This window comes from Ursus americanus, chromosome 3 (genome assembly GCF_024610735.1).
Source record: "Ursus americanus isolate L20-20 chromosome 3, mUrsAme1.1.p, whole genome shotgun sequence".
Lineage (NCBI taxonomy): Eukaryota > Metazoa > Chordata > Mammalia > Carnivora > Ursidae > Ursus > Ursus americanus.
The window spans coordinates 58,976,610-58,992,052 of record NC_142129.1 but is presented as its reverse complement, the minus strand read 5'-3'; the positions used below and the strand labels follow the sequence as shown (position 1 = coordinate 58,992,052).

Sequence of the window (15,443 nt, the reverse complement as noted above, 5' to 3'; positions counted from 1 at the left end):
TTATGTTTGGGCCTTCAATATCAGGATTGAAAGGTTCAGGGAGAAAAGTGGGCAAAGGGGGTATATATTTCTTTCTGATCAAAATTTATCCAGAATTTGGTATTGGCTTATAGAATTTTATCATAATGTGAAAAACCTAAGTAATTGTAAACTGTGAACTACATGCAAATACATTAAAATTGATAAAGTAAATAAACAAAAAACTGGCATAAAGATATATTGAATTTAATTCATTGCCTCTAAAATATATTTGTGTTACTGAGGTAGCTAAGCTTAAAATGCCTTCTTTAATAAGAAAACGGTTGAGAAAAATATTTCATACTCCAGTGTTACAGAGTATTTGATAAAGAAAAGGTCACCAATAAATGAAAGCATCTAAGTTTGTATAATTCTTATTTACTATTTTCCCAACACACAAGTAAGGGCATACAATTGTTCATGTTTTAAAAGAGCCAAATAACCTTTCTGGATTTCAGTTTTTCATCTTTAAAAACAGGAGCACTGAGATCATTCATCAATGTCTCTTCAAGCTGCAGCTCCTGGATTCTTGTGAATATTTACTACTCTGGGAATTCCACGAATCCTACTACTCTGACTAGTACTAATATTAATACTTCTGCTGCTGCCACTACTCTATCATCTGCCCAAAGGTTCTTCTCCCAGTGAGGAAAACATACCATGTCTGAAACATTTGCAGGACAAAAACTGCACATACACAACAGGCAAACGTATGACGTATCATAAGTCTCTCTCAAAGTCTGGATAAGGGGAAATCTTCGACGTAGGGAAAGGCAAGCACTAGAGGCTAGATGATAAATAGAACATTTTCAAGTGCCAAGTCCTCCCATCTTCCTTCAACCATAGCTATTGGCTCAAAAAAGTTCACAGAACATCCTTCTTGGGACAAACCCCTATGGGAAGGTTCTCTTGGTCCCTCTCAATCTATCGTGCCTTAATAAGAATTTTCAAACAATATCCATGTTCTACATGAAGAACATTCTCTGTAAGTGATGAAGTGTTTTTTGGGGTTTTTTTTTTTGTTGTTGCTTTTTTAAGAGTAGTAACAGTTGGTGCACAAAGGAGAGGTCAATTGTTTTCGTCTCTCAGGGCACCTGGGTGACTCAGGCAGTTAAGCATCCGACTCTCCATCTCAGCTCAGATCTTGTTCTCAGGGTCATGAGTTCAAGCCCCGAGTCAGGCTCTGTGCTGGCCGTGGAGCCTACTTAGGGGGGGGAAAAAAACTACCAAAAGAAAAAAAGAGTATTAACAGTTTTGAAACCTTTACAAGTGGGCTGAGTACTGGCCCTCAGGGAAGGGAGAAGACATCCCCAGTCTATGCAAGTATGAGCTGGGGATTTGACCTATGGAATTTCAATCATCTGAGGCCTTAGTAGATAATTTTATGCTCTACAAAAAATGGGGAGAAAATACCAAGTTATTTCAGAGTATTTGTGTTAAGTAGAGATTACTGAGAAATATATTGTGAGATAGGACTATCAAATAATATTTATTAGAGAGCCCTAATCTGATAACAGAGACTGATCACTGATAATGTTACATAAATGCAAATGGCTTTCCATTATCTCTCAAAGAAAAACAAAACATGGGAAAACACAAGCAGAACAGCTGCATTAGATTTCAGACAACTTAAGCTACCTGTGCCTGAATATGTCTAAAACACTTTTTTAAGACCCTAAATATCTGAGAAGCTATTCATTCAATTCACTGAACACCCACAAAATGTGAATTATACAAAGATGTGTAAGACATGACCCATCCTCGGTAGGCCAATTTAAATAATATTCACACTGAGATGTATATAAAGCATTTATAAGCACACAGAATTCGTTAATTCTAAGATAAGCAAAGAATAAATGACATTCATAAATGAAATGATTCACGAATGAACAGAATCTTAAAGGATGAGTATGATCTCAAAAGCAGAGTAGGTCAATATTTTGCATATGTAATTGCCACTGGTGTTCATGATTTATTAAAAGATATAAGATAACCTTCTTAGTCCCTAACACAGGAATTAAGGCATGGGTTAAAGAGATGCAAACAAAGACACTGACAGTAATCCACGGGAAAATCCAGTGGCCATACCTTTGAACAGAGTGCTTTTGTAGAAATAAACATAAAACTAAAAAAAAAAACCCCAAAAACCAAAACCACCGAAGCACATTTTCTTCAGAAGGTAACAGATCAGCATCTGACTATTCCATGATTATGTGTACATGCTGACCCCCACACAATGCCACATCCCTTGACATGGGATGAGTAAGACTTTATTTTAATCAGTTGCATGCAGTTTGGAATTTAAGTTCCATGACCGCAAAGGTATTTTTCTCGTTTGTCCACCACTGTATTATCAGTGCCTAGCCAGAACACGGCACAGGTGTTCAAACATGTTCAAAACATGTTCATTAAATGAATAAACTTTTAGAGTCTTATCAACCTACTTAGCATCCTCAATAAAAATATACAACTATCAACATTTGTATCAACAAATTTAAACTAAAATCTCATAAGTAAAATGAGAATTGTTACACTATTAAGATTCACTATTCATATTTTAAACATAAAAATCAAAATAATGAATATGGCTCACATTTCTAAGAATACAATCATTCTAATTTTGCAAACAGAAATATGAATACAAGATTCCCTACAGTAATAAGACACCTAAAGGAGCAATCACAATTCAAGCCTTTTCTAGGGATCTAAAAATATCCCCTAACAGGACTGTAAAGTCAAAAACTAGGAGCAACTATGAAACAAGCCTCTGACTGGTTTAACGATGTGGCATCCACAGCAAAACGAACTTCTTTGCAAAACCTTAGATTTAAGTAAGAGTCAAAGACTGCATATAAAATCATTACACAAAGGCACTTTTTCTATCTTAAAGTTTAATCAGACATTGTATAAACAGGATTTTTAATCTAGCCATTTCTGATATATTGTCAATAATTGAGCTTTTGAGTTAACATCACTCTCAGCTACTGTCAAGTAATGCTTGTTGGGGTGTAATTCATTAGCTTTTAAAAAAGCAACCACAACTGGTTCGTTCCTGGGTGTTGGCACCAAAAAGAAAAAAAAAAGGCAAACACACGAAACCAATCATTTTTACTTACTGAGACGCAGCACAAACTCTCGTTAAGAGAAAATTCAGTAACAGAAGCAAATATGCATTGTGCATCTTAAGATGTTAAATGTTATAGAAGGGGAAAAGTGGCAAAATGATAAAAATAAAAACTATAAAAACACTAGCCACACAGTTATGACATACAGGTTCACATGTACTACTTTAGCTCAGATGACTTCTTTATATCTGATTTTGTAAATTCACATGTTCTATGAAATGGTGGTCCAGAAATGTAGTCATTTTCATGACTGCTTTGGCCTTATTTGCAAATACTAGCAAATGCTGTGTTTGCTATTTGTAATCACCACTATGCATAAGTATATGTATATATATTAAAAACACTGGAACAAAGAATATAGTATTTGGTCCTGCAAATAACTTCCCACCATTATCCTTTACCTAAACTTTCCAACAAATACTGTTGGGCTTTCAGCCTAACCACTCCAGTAATTGCACAGCAATATACTTATTTAATATTAAGCAAAATTTAACCAAAGATGGCATAGATCACTTGCCTCAAAATAATTTATTACTAATTATAGGCAGAGTAAGTGGAAAAGATTTGTTGGCATACTTCCTTGGATCATGTTTCTGAAGTCAATTTCTAGGACAATGGGTTAAACCAAAGGCAACATTTAAGAGGATAAATAAAACAGGAAAGAAAAAGCTAAAAACTTGAGGTGAAATATACAATTTCAGCTTCCAGCTATAACACAGCCACAAACTCCAGTTTTGTGGGGGGTTTGGCATTGCTCTGTTTTTTGGCTTTCACCTTGGCATTAAATCTGAACTATCTACCTGAGGAAGAAGGAGCTCATAAAACTAAAAAGTTTGAAAAGGATCTACCTGAGAAGACTTTATTAAAACTGATGCAATTTTCTAGCTATACATAGTCATTTACAGTAATTTCTTTTTTTTTTTTTAAGATTTTATTTATTTATTTGACAGAGATAGAGACAGCCAGCGAGAGAGGGAACACAAGCAGGGGGAGTGGGAGAGGAAGAAGCAGGCTCACAGCGGAGGAGCCTGACGTGGGGCTCGATCCCATAACGCCGGGATCACGCCCTGAGCCGAAGGCAGACGCTTAACCTCTGTGCCACCCAGGAGCCCCAACAGTAATTTCTAATTACATATATTTCCCCATTAATTGTGGTTTTTCTAAAATCTACCTTTTTATATTCAGCAAGCATTCACCATATTTAGATATTATCTTTTCTTTTTTTCCTTGAATGTGGAAGAAGTACCATAGACTGATAATGTGTTCTGGGCCTGAGAGATTATTATTTCCTTGTCATTTTGCAGATAAGTAAATAAAGGTTAACTGACATGCCCGAGGTATATGATTTAGAGTTCGTTTCTTCTATGGAACTTGATAGTTCCAGGACGTTATCTAAAACAAAATCTCTTGTAAGAGGTAGCTTTTTTTCCAGTGGGTTTATGTTTTCATTTGAAAAATATGTTCTTTGTGAAACAATCAAGCACCCACCAAAATGTGTGTTTTCCTGAAAAGGCGGCCACTGGACTCTAAACTGTGCCCATCCCGGGTGAGATGTACACTAACAATGAAAGAGTAGACCGTCGGACGATGAAAACCCCCAGGCACCTGGGATGCGGTGGGGCCACCAACGCTTGGCTCTCCTTCAGTGGCAAGGGGAGGATTCCTTCTAAACTAGAGCTGTTTCTAGCACGACAGGGATCTACAGTGAGCACTTCCTCCAGGTAAAGCAAGAGAAAATAAGTAAAAAACAGTCTCTGGAACTGGATAGTACAAATAATTCTAGCAAAGATGACAAAAATTAAACACAATATCATTTTTAGGTAGACTTCATTTTTTAATTCCCTAGCATACTTAAATAACAAAATAACAGTGCATTACTTCTATAAACATTTTCAGAAACTCTTATCACTTTGTGAATTGCATCCGTGTATGAACAGGAGAGTCCATCCTACAATTTAACTTCAAAAGACTGACACCGCTGTCACTGTTCCACAAATAAGTAAATGACAAGATAAGCCACAGATCTAACTTTGTGTTGCACGGAAAGCCTGCATCAGAATCGTCTAATAGCTCACTAGAAATGTGCGGGCCCAATTCCAAACCCGAAAGTCAAACTCTCATAGGATAGAGAAAATGGAGCTGCATTTGAACTGGCTTCCCAAATGATGCTTGTTCATACTCAAATGTGAATCAAGATTACTGGACTCATGCAGAATTACATAGCTGATTACTTTCAGTAAAATAATTAAAACACATCTCAAACGCTTACTTTCCTGAATGGGGTGCCAGATAAAAATCTAAAACTGATAAATCAAGAAGTTGCAGTGTAAGGATATTATTTAGCATGTGGGACAAATGAAAGGCATAAAAAAAAAGTTGCTATAGAGAATAGGACTTTGTTGAACAATCTTATTTGTGTTTTTTTCCCCCACTCTGTAAACATAATGCTTTGGTAAAATATAAAAAAGAAAAAAGCGAAAGACAAAAAAGACAAACAAACACAAAACAACTGAAACAACAAAAACCTTACACAAAGGAAACAGAACCTTCAAGAGCTGGTTATAGCTTAGATCTCAAGTAAGACTCTCTAAGATGAGGAAGGCACCAGGCTATTCATCCTTGAAGTGGATAGTTTGGGTCTGTACAGTGGCATGTTTAAACATGCCTCTTTTTTTTTTTTTTTTTTAAGAAAATAAGACACAGTAACAAACTCATGTTCTCATATCCCAGAAATAGACTTCCTCTTCGAATGTATGCTTACCTTCTGGTAAAAGAAACTGTAGGAATTACAGACAAAGTCTTCCCAGCCAGTCATATCCAAAAATTTAATCAGGCAAGAAAGGTTTCAAAATTAGTAATAAAAAGCCAACTTTTATCAAGTACTCACTAGGTGTGTAAAAAGGAACACAACCCAAGAAGGTGGCTTAGTAGAAAAGCAGAAAAGTAAGAAACACAAACCACCAATGGAACTTCCCAATCCAGGGCAAGGACAGGTTAATATAAAAGAAATTATTTAGTCAGGGTCTGCATGGAGACTTCTCTGACTTCAGTGTTTTAAAAAGCAGATTTGTGGTCATTATCTGTTAAGGTACCCCCTGCCCCCACCCAACATAACTGCAAAAGGGACCCAAGTATTACTGTATTTTTTTTTAATTCCTAAGAAACTGAAGTATAGCTATGACTTTTATTTACCTGAACAAAGACTCATCCATGTAATAGTGGCTCTAAGTTGAGATCCCACACACTGGTTTGCCCTGATTCTTTTCAGTTGGGTCACCAGTACTGTATTATGAATTTCAATTGAAGTATACAAACTTGCAAACTTTCAATGTTTACTTTCTGATATATAAACATATCAGAGTCAAGGTTATTGTTATTCCTTTAATGACACTATTCTAACTGACCTGCATTCCTGTGTTCTTTCTGGAGTACAAGAGAAAGGAGTAGAGTTACAAAGACCTATCCTGCTGGGAATTTTTGCAGAACCCTGGTTATACCCCTGGGAATGTTCTGGGAAGAGGTAAAAGGTAAATGTGAACATCATCTATCCTGTGAATCACTGTAGAGAAAACACTGAAAGTGTACCCAAATGGAAACAAACCAGTTGGAAAAATTATAACATATTACTGTAATGAAAAAAATGAGAGATAGTACATTTCAAAAGATGAATGCTGTAACTATGTTTAAAGTATGTGATTTGAAATATAAGATTATTAATGTATTAAATTTAAAACACATAATTTACAAAAATTCAGTTTATGTACAAATTTGTGTCCACTTTGGAAAGATAAGGCTAATTTATGTTCTAAATACTCTTTAAATTCTCTTTTCTGAAAAGACAGATTTCTACTTCCTCTGGACTAAAGCATATCTTAAAGTAATCCTGCTTTTTTCAGCAGTGGCTGAGTTCTGAAAAGATTTGTTTCTAAGAAATAAACAATTTGTTAGAGCCAAGTAAGCTTTTCTCAGCCTCCATTCACTTCTTAGGATGGACTTGTAGGGAGTTGTTTTCATTTGCCTTCAGTGCCTACAGGTGCTTCAAAAGTCAGCACCCTTCAAAGGTTAGCAGCAAGCTACAGGTCTTTAGATTCTAGATTTCCAGTTGATGTATTTTGTAAGTAAAAATCAAGAATGTTTGGGAAGAGTTTTAGAGAATCCCCAAGTGTTATGGTTTAATATCATTTCTCACAATTTTGAACTCTCTGTTCTCTCCTCTTCCACATAGATTTACACATTATGGTCAAACAGACTTTGGCTGTTCATTCTCCTAACCTACATTTACCAAAGGACTGAAGCAATAAAAAGAGAGGCATTTTATTTGTTTGAGGTATGTAAGGAAGTCTGATCATTTATGTTTGAAAAAACAGCCCCACAGAGTCTACAGACGGGCACACAGACGGGGTGGGGTTTCTTTCTATTCCTAGAGATAGGATCCCTCTGCTCCACGAAGCATTCCCAGAGAAGAACCAAACATTTGTAAAAGGCATTTAGCAGACAATCTAACCTTTCGGTTCCAATGTTTGATAACCTCCTCCATCCAGAAATCATTAGAATTTAATCCATATACCCTATTTCTCTTTTTGAATCATTTCCCTTTGTTCTGTTCTCAATGAACATTGAAATTAGCTTTTCACCATCTTCGAACAATAGTCCTTTATGAGAGTGGAAACGTGAAATAAAGCACACCTCCATTTTCTTTTTATTAGACTATTTCAGATTTATTTTTACCTTTGTTTAGAGGTTTCCTTTAAAATTAGGGGCTTTATTCACAAGTCCCAGAGCCATATTTGTTAAACTGTAAATATTCACTATTGAAGAAAAATAAAACCTCAGCATTCTGAAAATGCTTAACATTCATGGTTTTAGCATGTTTTTCCAGAATGAGACTACATCTAGTGTGTTAAGGCATGATCATATACTTTCCCTTTAAGAAGGGAATTAGGGTTTTGAAAGCACTTAGAAGGAGAAGAGCACTAGGAGCCTGACCACATTCATGTGATCAGTTTTACTTACTTACTTCTATAACATGCTAGGCAGGACATGCTCCTAAACCTCCAGAGGTTTACAGTCTTATTGAAGAAATACATGTATCTAAAATGTTACAATAAGTACCAGACACAAGATACTGTAGTGTCTAACTCTGCAGGTAAGGATAGCAAGAATAAGTCAAGAAAGACTTCAATGTGGTCAAGTCTAAGCTGAGCCTGGAGGAGGAGCTCTACCAATACCACAAAGCAAAAGTAAAAGTTTATAAAGCAAAATGAACAACATGTGCAAAGGCGGAGGGACATAAACCAGCTCCACCTGTTTGGAGAACTGAAAAATTAGAAGGGCTCGAGCTCGGGGGACAGGGAGGAACCAGGTGCTGGGATGGCAAGAGTTAAAACTGAAACAAGTCAAGGCCCAGATGGTAGAATCATGTTCTGTAGGACTTTGCTCTGAAGAAAGTTTAAGGAGAAAATTAGCAAGGTCAGACAGCTATGCATTACCGCCCCTGCAGAGAATGGACTGGGAGGAGGGAAAACTGAAAAGAAGAACACCAACCAAAAGGCTTACTCACAAGATCAGTCAAGGCAAAATGTGGATGTGAACTCAGTCAAATAGAGATAAGTAACAACCACAAAATTAAGATATTTTTGAAAGCTAGAATGGACAACTTGGTAAGCAAGTGGAGGTCTACGGTAAAGAACTTGGAAGAATTGCAGATAAACATTTTCAGCTTAGCTGGTTATGCCATCAACCTGGAAAGGCAAGAGAAGTCCAAAGAGACACTGATTGGGAAAAACAGTAGTAACAATTTCCACATTGGCCTAGCCGAGTGGGAATTGTCTGTGGAGCATCTTGTGTTATGGTGTTTTATGCCAATGCTTAGCTAAGGGCTGAGGGTTGAGTCCCAAGGTGTTGCGTTTTTCTGACTTGGCACAAGAATCACATGGAGGATCAGGGGAAGATGCCCAGTAGACGGGGGCAGGGGGACACCCAGGCCAGAGATAACAATGTAGGAAACATCACTATACAGAAGTGCGCTGACCGCTACAGCAACCAAGAGCCACATGTGTCTCTTTAAAGTAGCAGAAATTAAATAAAACAAAAAATTCATTTGTTCAGTCCCATTAACCACAGTTCAGGTCTCAGTGAACAACGTGGTTAGTGGCTACTATACTGAATGGTCAGAAACAGATGATTTCCATCATCATAGATAGTTCTACGGGACTGTGCAGGGATGGTCCATGTTAGAAAAGAGCAAAGGCTTTCCCCTCCTCCTGGGGAAAGAGGAGGGAGGGAGAAGAAGTAATCAAAGTAGTTAAAAGAGAAAGGAAAAATCATCCCACGTGGACCAAGAGAAGAGTTCAAGAAGACGGAAGAGTCAAGAATACAAAAAAATGAAAAGAGGTCAGATAAGAACAAAAATTTCTTTCTGGTAGTGATTTTACCCTGGCATTTGGTATAGTATTGGAATCATTACCAATTTCTTCAGATGTAAAATGACTCAATGAGAATAATTCTCCCACTCAGATGACAGGTTTAGCTTTTAGAAAGGACTCAAGTGTCCCAAAGAAAGAGAAATGCTGGAAATGTGACCGTTCCCTTCCCACACTTTAAAGAAGAAAGGAAGGCCTTCCCTAGCCATCGTCCTTGGCTGTCATCTTTCTGGAAATTTCTAAGGATCTCAAATAAAGGTCTATATCATTGCTGAATAGGTTTCCTGAAATCACCTAATAAATATATTCCAAGATCAAACAGCACACAAAATTCTCTTCTTAGATCAAAAATCAAGCTGGCAGAACAGCAGTTACCAGGGGCTTGGGGCAGTGAGAAGTTATTTTTTAGTAAGTACAGAGCTCAGAATGAGATGATGAGAAATTTCTAGAGGTGGGCAGTGTTGATATTTATGCAACAATATGAGTCCCACTGAACTGCAGGCTTAAAAAATGGTTAAAATGGTAAATTTTCTCTTATGTATACTTTACCACAATAGAACAAAAAAAATTTTAATGAAGCTGAACTAAACACAGGAGGGAATCTGCATGTAACTTCTTACAACCCTTGACACCTGGGAAATTTAAAATACCAAACATAAAAGTGGACAACATTGCTCACAGACATCTGCTCCTTGAAGCACATAGGTATTTGTATTAGACGTGTGAGATCACGTGTGAGAATATGGGTCTGAAAAGCTGTAAGGTAGTAAGCATCTCTAGTTGCTGCTGATACTGCCCCCTGTGAAACTGTCAATGGTCTGGAAAAATGAAACAAGTTAGAGCTCTAAATGATACTGACAGAATGAAAACGTATTAGGTCACTTTCGTCATCAAGATGGCATTTATACCCCTTTCTTTACTCTTTACATGTCAGGTCAACAGCCTCAGTTAGTTGGTAGAATGGCAGAGCATAAATATGAGGAGGGAAGCCAGAGGCAGCCATGTTTGTACAGGCATAACGCTCACTCAGGGATTACCAGGAGGCGACTGTCCCATGAATCACAACTCATGCATTTTCGGACAGGCCCTGGAGCAAGGCTCAGGGAAAGAAACACTGAAGGGATCCTAAGACAAGCCATGGGTTACTTCCATTTGTCTTACTGCAACCAGGAGGCAGAAAATGAAGCTAAAAATTACATCAAAGTAGGTGAAAGTTCATGAATGTAAAATAATACAAACCAACAAATTTTTATAAGTTACTCAATACACAGTCTCCCATGGATCTTAACTACTGACTTTCTCCCATCAGCATTCAGACTTTTTCTCATGAACATACCAAAAAGCTGAAAGTAAACACTTGCACATTCATAGATCACACACTATTTCTTCTTCAAAGGTATTAACCAAATACAGGACCATCTTTTCATCAGAACAGTTTTCCTCAGCTACTATGTGGAGCTCCACTCAGATCATACAGGGATTCCGCTGGTGTCACAACTCCACAAACAGAATCACCTCTTGACTATACGCTAAAAAGGTACCAACGTAACGCGAGAACAGACACTGGAGGTGGAAACCAACCAAAGAGAAAGAATGAAAGAAGGAAACAAGAAAGACAGAGATGAGTCATACTATACTTACAACTTTCAGTCTGATAGTCTGGCACAAACTGCTCATCATTGTCAGGTACCTGAGCTGAAGAAAAAAAAATTAAAAAAAAAATTAAGAGAGAAACTGCCAAGGCATAAGGAATGTCAAGTAAGATCTTTTTCGGCTCAGGTCAAACCTATGATTATTTGCCAATGAGCTCCTATTTAAAATGGTATTGACAGCAACACTTGGGAGGGAAAATAGAAGCAACCATGGATGTCAACTAGAAAACACAAGTGTCAGAAATCTAATTGTGGCAGTTGTGGTCCTTCTGAATATCACCTGCCAGATGGAAATAAAAGAGACAAACAAAATAGAAGAAGCTACAGGATTTCTATTAGCTGTGGGGCTTCTCTGCAAGAAGGGAGTAAGAAGTAGTTCAATTCACCCACTGCCAGTGCTGCAGCAGCCCATAACTACAGCCTTCTTTCAAATGATGTGCACTTACACACATCCCTCTGCTTTGACAGAAATGCCTGCATTTGGTCTACTCAGTCAATTGCAAATAAGACTACCATAATTAAAAGCGTTTGACCTAAATTTGGCCAAAATATGCTACAAAGCTTTTTTTTTTTTTTTACTGAAAGCATATCCATTGATTTTGGTCATATAGAAGAAAATAATATATTTTAGGGATTATGTCATAATAATAAAATTATAAATAATAAATTCCATCTTTTCTTGCAAAATATTTTCCTGGCAACTATACAACACTCATGAAAAGAATATCACTATTTCATCAGTCCTTGTGTCAAAGAACTTCCCTATTTTTAGTAAAGGAAAAAAATACTGAAGAGCAAGGACAATGTATTCGGCAGCAATCAAAACACAAGTACACGTTTTCACTTCTAAAATATTTTCATTGCGGTTGATTTAGACATAAAAATAACCTATTCCAAATTGATAATATATTACTAAAACAAGTTTTCACGTGCACACACAAATATACACCCTCATACACACATAAACGACATAAAATAGAATTTAGTTCCTTTTAATTTGGTAAAAAATAGAGGAGCTATCCTATTTAACTTTAGCTATGATCTGATTACTAGTACTACTTTATTAGTAATATCTAATACTGAAATGTTTTATCCAGTCAAGTCATATTAAAATAGATGTCAATTAATTTTTTAAAAAGAGCCTACTATGAATGGGAAATGTTTATGAACATAATCATTCGCTGTGGAAAAAGTTTCGGGTTGGTAGCTGAATGAGTTAAAAAAAATTCCCTATAAAAAGAAATTCTCTATTCAAAAATTTATATAAAAAAGAAATACAACATAGACAGGACTAAACATTCTTGTGTATCAGCTTAATCACATTTTTAAAAGCAGAACTATTTGGCTCAATAAAACTTACATCGTATTATTAGGAGCAGAACCAATGATAATCCTGCCGATTGTTAAAATATATACAGCCTGACATTAAATTATTTCCTAACGTTCTCTGTACACCAATACTTCAGCCTATTAAAGACAAATTCTATCCTCTGTCACCAAAAAAATTAAGAACTTTCTTCCAAGTTATAAATGATCAGCATATAATGGAAGATGAGATTTTTTTCCTTTCATATTCCACTAACGTCTGCTACCATGGGCAACTAAAGCCATGCAAACTTCAAGTCACAGTTCTATGACTTCCTATCTATGTAAAGTATGTACACTATTTTAACCTATTTGAACTGTATTTTATTCATCAGTTTAATAGTGGTAATACAGGTTTTTTGTGACGATTAAATTAAATCCTAAATGTTACTTCTTTTTTCCAAACTTTCACCTCCCACCCATTTCTTTCAATTCACACACACAAAACTACTTCAGTCATTATAATGTAAGTTTAAAATCTTCACTTCTCCTGAATTACATTGGAAAGAGATAAAAATAACAGCTAAAATGTGTACATTGGTATTCCCTTAACTATAAACATTTTTAACATTATAGCAAGCTTCATTTTTCTCACAGATTCATCTAAGTGGAGAAATAGCCTTTAAAACAAGTCTTCACACCAAAAAAATACAAAAATGTTTTCAATATCTATTTAATAAATAACAGCAGGTAGACAGAACCAAATCCTACACATTTTTTCCATCATACCCACATGTTTTGGTTTTCCTTCTAAATTAACAGCTAAACAGACATAACTATCGAGATGCAAAATTATCAACCACAGCAATTACTATGCTTATAAAAAGCCAACATTTACAAGAATCTAATAAAAGTGTAATATCCCTTTACAGGAATAGTTAAAAATAGCTGGTGAGTAACAAAAATATATTTGTAACCAAATATGCTGGTATGAATGTCCTAAAGGCCAGACATTATTTTTTCCTTACTATCATATCATAAGACAAAATTGCAACTCTGTGATACGTTTCACTGCAAGAAAGACATAAAAATCACTGATGGATATGTGGTATGTGTTGGGATAAGTGTGGGGGGGGAGAAAAGCCAAATTTTTAGAAGAGGCAGGAAGTTATACTTCACAAATATATAGAAAATAGGTCCATAACAATTTGTAAAAAGAATAAGAATTGCTATAAGAATTGCTATTTCTGTTCTAACTCCTTAACATACTGAATAAATACTTCACACTTATGCCTGAACATATTACAGCATTTTAACAAAAAACATATGACTCACATTTTCACAGAAGCTAATCTTAAGAAACGGACTAGACCAAATGAAGCAGCATGCTACTTAAATAGACAAAGGCTTAAGTATACTTCTAATTTCAAGTTAGAGTAAAAGGAAAGCAGTTAACGAAAAACACACGTTGGATCTGGGCAAGGAAAATATGACAAAGTATTGCCACACTCATATCATACGTTTCCTTTTTTCCTCAATTCACGGGAATTCTGTGAAGCAGCAAACTACAGCCGCCTGAAAATCTGTGGCAAGCCATACCAACTCCAAAGCGGAAAATTAACCATAGAGGCCAACCTTTAAAAAACACTATTTTCACTGCTATCTACTATAAACTAGGCTTGGAATAATCACCTTTGGGGAATGAAAATGTTTCCCCACACTATGTAATTAAAGAGGAAGGGGAAGAGTAAGAAAGGACAAGGGGGAAAAGTATAGACCAAAAGACCAATAAAAGGCTTTCAAGAAGATTAAGCATGTGGATTTTATTGGTAATAGCTGGAACAGCTCTATCAGTTCATTGCACATTAATAGACAAGTTGCCATCAAGTCTCAGGACTCCGGCTTTAAAAGGGTAGGATCTGCTCTCTCAGCTCTTTGCTTTACCTAGATTATTATCCAAAGTTGTTGTGTTTTTTCTCTCTCTCTTTTACTGCATAGCAATACATACTATAAGAAATAAGCTCATGAAAATATTAATCATGATCTAGATGCCACAGAATCAGTAACCCTCATTTTTAGCTTCAGCATACTTCCTTAACTAACATTTCCGGGGGGCGAGGGCGATTTTTAAATAGAGTTCCTTTATTTTATGCTTAAACTTTCAAATGAAATACTAATTACTTAAGAAAAGGTGAGAGTTTTAAATATTTTCCAAGGTTGGCTGCAGTTAAGTAAGAATCCTCTGTTCCTTACAAACTAGGGGTCCGTGGAGTTTTCTTTTAAAGCTAGGAAAAAAGTGGAAAAATTACAAATGGAACAAATGTCAAGTAGAAAAGGGGTTAATAGTTAATTAAAACCAGTTCTATCCACTGTAACAATGACCTGGAGCCAAACAAGGCGGAAGATGTATGAGTCATTCTTTCTGCCTGTGAATGAGACAGCTGATCTCCTCAGCAATTCCTCCAGACAAGCAGGCAGAACTGGAGTTCTGCCTCCATTCACAAAAACACAGTCCAGCATGAGCCATGTGGCCCAACCGCAATCTTTTCATGTCACACCCTTCCAGAGAGCTAAAGCAAGTCAACTTGAACTTGCAATAAACACACCAATTTTATTGCTCTATCTCAAATACTGCTCAGATCTGTTAAGGTATACATTTAAATAAGTGGCAAGTTTACAAAATTAAATCTATCTAGAGCTAGACAGACATCTATATCTATCTATCTATCCATCTAAATATATATATACATATATATATTTAACCCATCCGGCTTTATAGGGTAACTATTCACAAAACCATAATTGTATAAAACTGAAAAGGAAGGAAAAAAGGAAGGAAGGAAGGAAGGGAGGGAGGGAGGGAGGGAGGGAGGGAGGGAGGAAGGAAGGAAGGAAGGAAGGAAGGAAGGAAGGAAGGAAGG

The 15,443-nt window shown here is 36.3% G+C and overlaps 1 protein-coding gene across 7 annotated transcripts in view; it reads right to left on the bottom strand.

Annotated features, from left to right (window-relative positions):
• The window catches only part of ETV1 (ETS variant transcription factor 1), a 90,847-nt gene that overhangs the window by 66,130 nt on the left and 9,274 nt on the right, over nt 1-15,443 (bottom strand). For all 7 annotated transcript variants that reach the window (XM_087861020.1, XM_087861016.1, XM_087861017.1 and 4 more), the window contains one exon: nt 11,207-11,260. In XM_087861020.1, coding sequence (XP_087717146.1) covers nt 11,207-11,260 — 54 coding nt within the window. The remainder of the gene's footprint in view (nt 1-11,206; nt 11,261-15,443) is intronic.